Below are 7882 nucleotides of genomic sequence, written 5' to 3'. Positions count from 1 at the left end.
CTGGTGGGACTGGCAGGAAGATATAGCCCTATAATCACCCTTCAGCCATATTTAATATCAAACTACCTTTTAGCTGTAATTACCCCATATAACGAGCCCAAGACCCGGACTCCCATGGCTCTGCAGAACACCACAGTATTCTATGTCCTGATAGTTTGCTACAATGTATCAATACTTGCAAGCATATCTGCATTGTCCAGACTGGATACAGTTGTACCAGACCCCCAGCTCTGAGCAGGACTAGGTTTAGGAAAAAAAAAATGTTTGTACACTAGAATTTTTTCTATTCACAGACAGCAAGCAGGGATCTTGAAAATGATGAAGAATTAAAACACAAAATGTATTAGAAAGCTGCAGGATGTGTCATGATTCTCCGGCCGGGCCCTTTGATACCTGGGTCGGCGCACATCCATTGCTTCTTCAGGACACGGCACTCGGCTTCCTTGGACCTGCGGTGAAAATGTTCAATACTTTAATGAAATATTTATTTACAGATTTCAAAAGTCCATAAAGAATGTGGAAAGCGAGATAAAGACAATGGCCAGCAGTAAAAGCCGCCGCCGTGCAGCCACAAACCACATCAGAACTAGAAAAACAGGTTTACAGAATATCTCCTGAAGCAGGGCCAGGACATGGGGCTGCCATCGATGATGCAGATCGTAGTCCTTGTCCCTTGCACATTAAAGTGGAAGGACTAATGCTCCGTTACACTGCAGTTTTGCTAGTGAGAATGATGGGTGTATTACTTACACACAGAGATATTTTAGTTTTACATTGCAGTTACACTTTACACCACTAGAGGTGGTACAATCTTTCTATAGAACTTGCAACAGCGCCCCCAACTGAGGAGATCATGATGGCATTAGGTTTTCTGGTCCTCACCCGTGGTAAACATTGTCCTGGATTTTATATATTTTGAAAATAATTGTATATATAACTGCGCAGTGACTCTGCCCCCTACTGGAGCAATGAGGGTAATGGCAGAGTAGCTTAGGGTATGTGGTGTCCACAGGGACTGCACAGAGGGTTGTATCAATAAAGGGTAAAGCAGACAGACCTTGGATACTCTGTGCTGTCCTCTGGCTGTATCATACAGTACTATATGGTTGTATCACGCCTCCTTGGGTACGTGTACATTATGTAATAACATACAATGACTTTCTTCTGACTGTGCTGAAGATGGCTGCCATGGCAACTCTAGGTTTCTATATTTTGGCTGTACTGTGACCAAGTCCTGGTTGTATCAAGGCTTCAGCCATTCTAAGTATAGCTTGTATCGCATGGCACTTTCCTTGTTCTATGACTGTATCCTGACTGTACTGTGCATAATGACTGTACTATGACTGTATCCTGACTGTACTGTGACAGTATCCTGACTGTACTATGCATAATGACTGTATACTGACTGTACTGTGACTGTATACTGACTGTACTGTGCATAATGACTGTATACTGACTGTACTGTGACCAAGTCCTGGTTGTATCAAGGCTTCAGCCATTCTAGTATAGCTTGTATCGCATGGCACTTTCCTTGTTCTATGACTGTATCCTGACTGTACAGTGCATAATGACTGTACTATGACTGTATCCTGACTGTACTGTGACAGTATCCTGACTGTACTGTGCATAATGACTGTACTTTGACTGTATCCTGAATGTACTGTAACTGTATACTGACTGTACTGTGCATAATGACTGTACTATGACTGTATCCTGACTGTACTGTGACTGTATACTGACTGTACTGTGCATAATGACTGTATACTGACTGTACTGTGACCAAGTCCTGGTTGTATCAAGGCTTCAGCCATTCTAGTATAGCTTGTATCGCATGGCACTTTCCTTGTTCTATGACTGTATCCTGACTGTACTGTGCATAATGACTGTACTATGACTGTATCCTGACTGTACTGTGACAGTATCCTGACTGTACTGTGCATAATGACTGTACTTTGACTGTATCCTGAATGTACTGTGACTGTATACTGACTGTGCTGTGCATAATGACTGTACTATGACTGTATCCTGACTGTACTGTGACTGTATACTGACTGTACTGTGCATAATGACTGTACTATGACTGTATCCTCATTGTACTGTGCATAATGACTGTACTATGACTGTATCCTGACTGTACTGTGCAAAATGACTGTACTATGACTGTATCCTGACTGTACTATGACTGTATACTGACTGTACTGTGCATAATGACTGTACTATGACTGTATCCTGACTGTACTGTGCATAATGACTGTACTATGACTGTATACTAACTGTACTGTGTATAATGTCTGTACTCTGTATCCTTACTGAATTGAGACTGTATCCTGACTGTACTGTGACTGTCTGTGTAATGACTGTATTGCGGTTGCTGTATAATAGTTACAGTGTGACTGTATAATGACTGCACTGTGACTCTATCCCGACTACTGTATTGACTGTATAATGGTAACAGTGTGATTTTATAATGACTGTACTGTGACTATATCCTAACTGTACAATCTGTATACTGACTGTACTGTGTATAATGACTGACATGTTACTGTGTCCTGATGTTATGACTGTATATAATGGCTGTACCATGACTTTATCTGTATTGTCCTGTGACTGTATAATGGTTACAGTGTGACTGTATAATGACTGTACTGGGACTGTATAATGACTGTACTGGGACTGTATTGTTAGTGTACAGTATGGTGACTGTCCTATGACTGTATCATGACTGTACTCTGTATGATGGCTGTACTGGCTGTTACTATATCTTGTCTATAAGTATAAGTTAGTGACTATATATTGGAGGTACTGTATCTGAATACCCTGCTGCCTATATTGTGACTGTTCACTACTAGCTGTACTATCTCTTTGTTATACAATCAGTGCTATATTCACCTTATATTGTAGGTAAGTGACTGTGTGCTGCACATCCAGGTAATATAGTACATGCAGTATAAGTATACAGCAGGTAGGTACATTACACAATATACTGCCTGTACTGTCGGTAAGTGGCTGTTTCCTGCGCTCTGTCTGGTGCACCTACCCGAGAAGTGGGAGTGATCCCCGTCTGCTGTGGCCGAGGAGCTGTCCAGAAGTGTTGTCTTAGGGGCACCAGGTCCCCGCCCCCTCACAGGCTGAGGGTGTGGAGGGTGTAGAGAAGGCGAATTCCCACATGGGGGGGGGGGGGGGGGCTGACGTCGCCTGTTCTCTGGTTGAGCGCTGATTGTGCAGCTATAAATGTCCAGTGCTGGAGCTCCAGCAGAAGACAAGCAGGATCTGTCCTCTCCTGTGATCAGACCAGCAGAGTCTGCAGATGACACAGCACCCAGTGCCTGGCAGAACCCTGCACACCCTACGCACTGAGCCTACTACAGCCTGACAGCACCCACTGCAAACTGCATCCAGGACCTGACGGCACCCACTGCAAACTGCACCTAGGACCTGGCGGCACCCACTGCAAACTGTATACGGGACGTGTCGGCACCCACTGCAAACTGCACATAGGACCTGACAGCACCCACTGCAAACTGCACCTAGAACCTGGCGGCACCCACTGCAAACTGTATACGGGACGTGTCGGCACCCACTGCAAACTGTACCTAGGACCTGACAGCACCCACTGCAAACTGCACCTAGAACCTGGCGGCACCCACTGCAAACTGTATACAGGACGTGTAGGCACCCACTGCAAACTGCACCCAGGACCTGGCAGCACCCACTGCAAACTGTACCCAAGAACTGGCAGCAGCCATCGCAAACTGCACCCAGGTTCTAGAAGCACCCAATGCAAACCGTACCCAAGACCTGACAGCACCAGGCAAGCCCAGGGCGCTAAATCTTTTATAGCTTTATAGTATATGTATATAACCTATACCCAAGGCTTGGAAACACTCCACTAGCTCCAAGAATTGACGTTCCTACAGGTTGACATCGTCTAGGCAACCCTGCTACAGCCTAAAAGACCCTGCACCCAGCTCCCTCTGAGCAGAGCATCTCCTACAGCTTGCCTGCTGAACCTGCATCCAGATCCTCCAGAGAACCCGGGACCTGGTAGCACCCACTTCTTCCTACAGCACCCACCTTATTCCGGACACAAGATTCCCCACACTTTGGATCCTTGAAAGTTTATGGCTGCAATGAACTTTGTTCTTAACCCTTGCAGCTCTCTCCACACTGACCAAGGGCAGGACTGCACAGGTGAGGCCAGGTAAGAGGGTGGACTGTGTTACTCAGCAAATAAAGAAGGGCAGGGGAGCAGCAGGGAGAGCCTTGTATGACTGGTCTGGGCATCACATCTGTAAGGAGTATTGGCATCAGGCACCAGGATCCTGGAGCAGGAGGGCATGGAGGCTATAGAGAACCCCTAAGTGGAGCTCCTCACCCTGGCATGGGTTAAAGTCACACACCCAGAAGTCTGCTGAACCCAGTGAAGATCAATTCAATATTTCATGATTAATTTTGAGAACTCGGTAGCTGATAGGGGGGGCATCTCTGCTATGGAGTGCCTGGGAGACTGCTCCAACAGCACCATGCAGAATGAGACTGATACAGACATTGCTGGACCCCCTTACTCCCTCCAGGTCACCCTGGCTCTCATCTCCCTGGTGGGCATACTCATGCTCTTCACTGTGTTTGGCAATGTCCTGGTTGTCATTGCTGTGTTCACTAGTAGAGCCCTCAAAGCACCCCAGAACTTGTTCCTGGTGTCCCTGGCATCAGCTGACATTCTTGTGGCTACCTTAGTCATGCCATTTTCCTTGGCCAACGAGGTGATGGGCTACTGGTACTTTGGCAAGGTTTGGTGCGAGATCTACCTTGCATTAGATGTCCTCTTCTGTACATCATCTATAGTCCATCTATGTGCCATCAGCCTGGACCGGTACTGGTCCATCACACAAGCCATTGAGTACAACCTGAAGAGAACCCCTCGTAGAATCAAATGTATTATCTTCATCGTTTGGGTGATCTCAGCTGTTATATCATTCCCTCCACTCATTACCATTGAGAAAGAGAGTGGCAAGATTGAGGAGCCCAAGTGTAAGATCAATGAAGAGAAATGGTACATCATTTCTTCCTGCATCGGATCCTTCTTCGCCCCTTGTGTCATTATGATCCTAGTCTACATCAGGATCTACCAGATCGCCAAGAAGAGGACGAGGATCCCCCCCAGCAAAAGGAAACAATGGTGAACCTGAGAAGAAGCAGAATGGCTTTTCAGACAAGGACTTGCCTGTCAAGTTGAATGGGGAGAATGCTGGAGGCTCTGGAGATGACCAGCACAGAGAAGCAGAGGCCAATGGAGTTGACATGGAGGACTCATCATCCTCAGAGCGTGGGGAAGAACACCAGTATTCCACCAAGAAGAAGCAAGACAGGGCTCTGAGGAGCAAGGGCAAGACCAAGTTGAGCCAGATCAAACCAGGGGATAGCCTTCCAAGGAGAGAGGAGGATAGTAGTGCCAAATCCTCCCGGTGGAGAGGGAGGCAGAACAGGGAGAAGAGGTTCACCTTTGTCTTGGCTGTGGTCATTGGGGTCTTTGTCGTGTGCTGGTTCCCCTTTTTCTTCACCTACTCCCTCATTGCCATCTGTAGCAAAAGCTGCAATGTCCCTGACACTCTCTTCAAATTTTTCTTCTGGTTTGGTTATTGCAACAGTTCCCTGAACCCTGTCATCTACACCATCTTCAACCATGACTTCAGGAGAGCCTTCAAGAAGATCCTGTGTAAGGGGGACAGGAAAAGAATTGTGTGAGACCCCTTGACCCTTCCCCTTCTTTGCAGTCTTTTTGTATGGATACCTATGGTGGGTGGGGGACTTTACCAAACAGACTTGAAGAAGCCCCCATCCCCTCCAACTGTCTCATGCAGTAAAAACTGGAGCCCTCAGAGGGAGCAGCCTGTCTTCGTTTTGTAAGGCATGCCGCTTTAAGTGATGATGATGATGATGATATTATTATAAATATTTTAATATATTTTAATACTAAAGTGACTGCTCTGTATGATTATTGAAGGGTTTGTTGCCCCCATTGTTACAGTGTTGACTCTCATCTTGTTACATTGTATATTCTCTTTACATTTTTTTATGCCTTCATTTTGCAGAAGGGCTGGTGTTAACTCTTTGTCTACCAAATCTTCAAACACTGGGTCTGTGCGTGTGTGTGTGTTCAGAAGTATTTCAGCAGTGAACAGGTTAATGTTGCTGTGCACAGAGGTAGATTGGGGTGTAAAATAGGCGGCTCTGACAACTGCAACCCTCTTCTGCTAGGTAAACACACACTGCAGCCTCCTCCTCCTCGGTTCCTGTGCATCTGGTTATTTTGTGTCTGCACCATCATTATCATTTAAAACCTTAATTTGTTGCATAATAGATCTTCCTGCTTGTTGTGCAGGAAAGGACATCCAGGCTGCGATTTAGGGACTAGACAGTCCTTCTGGACCAGGGAGGGGCTGCAGGGTAGATGATGAGCTCAGTGTCCAAATGACCATAAAAGCTACTGATGGAAACTCTCAAGTCATTCCTTCTCTCCAATGGCCGTGGTGTGGTTGAATGCAATCTGTTGCTCTCTGTTCTCAGGTGACTACAATCTTCTGACATTTGTGCTCTTGTGGTCACACTGCTGCATCTATGAAACCTGGGGATTCTTAGGTTCAGTGGCCCTTTAAGGGAGTAATGACATTACCGGGAGGGGCGATGTTATGGCGCAGCTAGAATGTTTTTTTTTTAATGCATTCACATGATAGTCCCCGGTATATCCACTGGCTGTATGTGTGCGAGGAGCAGGTAGTGTATGAAGAGTGAATGTACTGTGCAACCTGTGGCACTCCACCTGTTTCGTTTAAAGCTACAACTCCCATCGTGTTGTTTCCTGCAGGACATACTGAGATTTGTAGGAACGACACAGGCTGCAGATCACTAATCTGAAGGATCAAGGGACCTGAAGATGCCAAATGAATCTTATCGCCTAGTATTTGTACCAGGGTATGGGTAAAAAGTGCTCTCCAACCTTAGTTCTCGTGATTTCTCCTAAACTACAGCCCCTAATATGCACTGAGTTATGATTTGACTTTGGAGTCTACTTCATAGGGGGTGCAGATGTTGGAGTGGCCCTTAAAGGGAACCTGTCACCAGCGACCCTCCTGTCCAGCTGTGGACACATAGCTCTGGTTCCCCTGATGAAAACTCTTGTTTTTCTTTTGTTGATCCGACGCTCCGCTCCTGAGTCATGATACTCCGCTCCGTTCAGTGGCCGCCCCTCCCTCACTGTTTTGAATGATAGGGCCAGGCAATGACAAAGTAGCAAGTGAGGGGCTGGCCACAGAACGGAGTGGAGCATGGGTGCAACAAGAGCAAGAGTCACGCCCTCATTGCACAAAAGGTCTAATTTGAATATTGAGAAAAATCATAAATCGGGAACAGATCCTCGGATCAACAAAAGGAAAACAGCATTTTAATAAGGTGAAGAACAGCTATGTTTCCATGCAAACAGCAGGACAGGGAGGTCACTGGTGACAGATTCCCTTTAAGTCCTTTCTCCTAAAGGACCCTAAGATGCAGATTTTCAGTCTGAGTCCCAGGAGCTCCAAGCTACACCTTTGTATCCTATGAATGCCATCCTTACAGAGCAGCCATCACAAAGTACATTTTGTCAAATATTTATAACTTCAGAGATTAATGTAAATACATCCTCTTTTATACTCCAGAGCTGCACTCACTATTCTGCTGGTGCAGTCACTGTGTACATACATTACTTATTCTGTACTGATCCTGAGTTACATCCTGTATTATACTCCAGAGCTGCACTCACTATTCTGCTGGTGCAGTCACTGTGTACATACATTACTTATCCTGTACTGATCCTGAGTTACATCCTGTATTATACTCCAGAGCT

At 45.9% G+C, this 7882-nt stretch overlaps 1 protein-coding gene across 1 annotated transcript; it reads left to right on the top strand.

Annotated features, from left to right (window-relative positions):
- Positions 1-3226: 3226 nt before the first annotated feature.
- LOC122940899 (alpha-2A adrenergic receptor-like) lies at positions 3227-6458 on the top strand. Its single transcript, XM_044297796.1, is given in 2 exon segments — positions 3227-5173; positions 5175-6458. Coding segments are annotated over 2 exon segments (1302 nt in total). The 5' UTR covers positions 3227-4442; the 3' UTR covers positions 5746-6458.
- Positions 6459-7882: the final 1424 nt, after the last annotated feature.

This window comes from Bufo gargarizans, chromosome 6 (genome assembly GCF_014858855.1).
Source record: "Bufo gargarizans isolate SCDJY-AF-19 chromosome 6, ASM1485885v1, whole genome shotgun sequence".
Classification (NCBI taxonomy): domain Eukaryota; kingdom Metazoa; phylum Chordata; class Amphibia; order Anura; family Bufonidae; genus Bufo; species Bufo gargarizans.
This window is presented reverse-complemented; position numbering and strand designations above follow the sequence as displayed.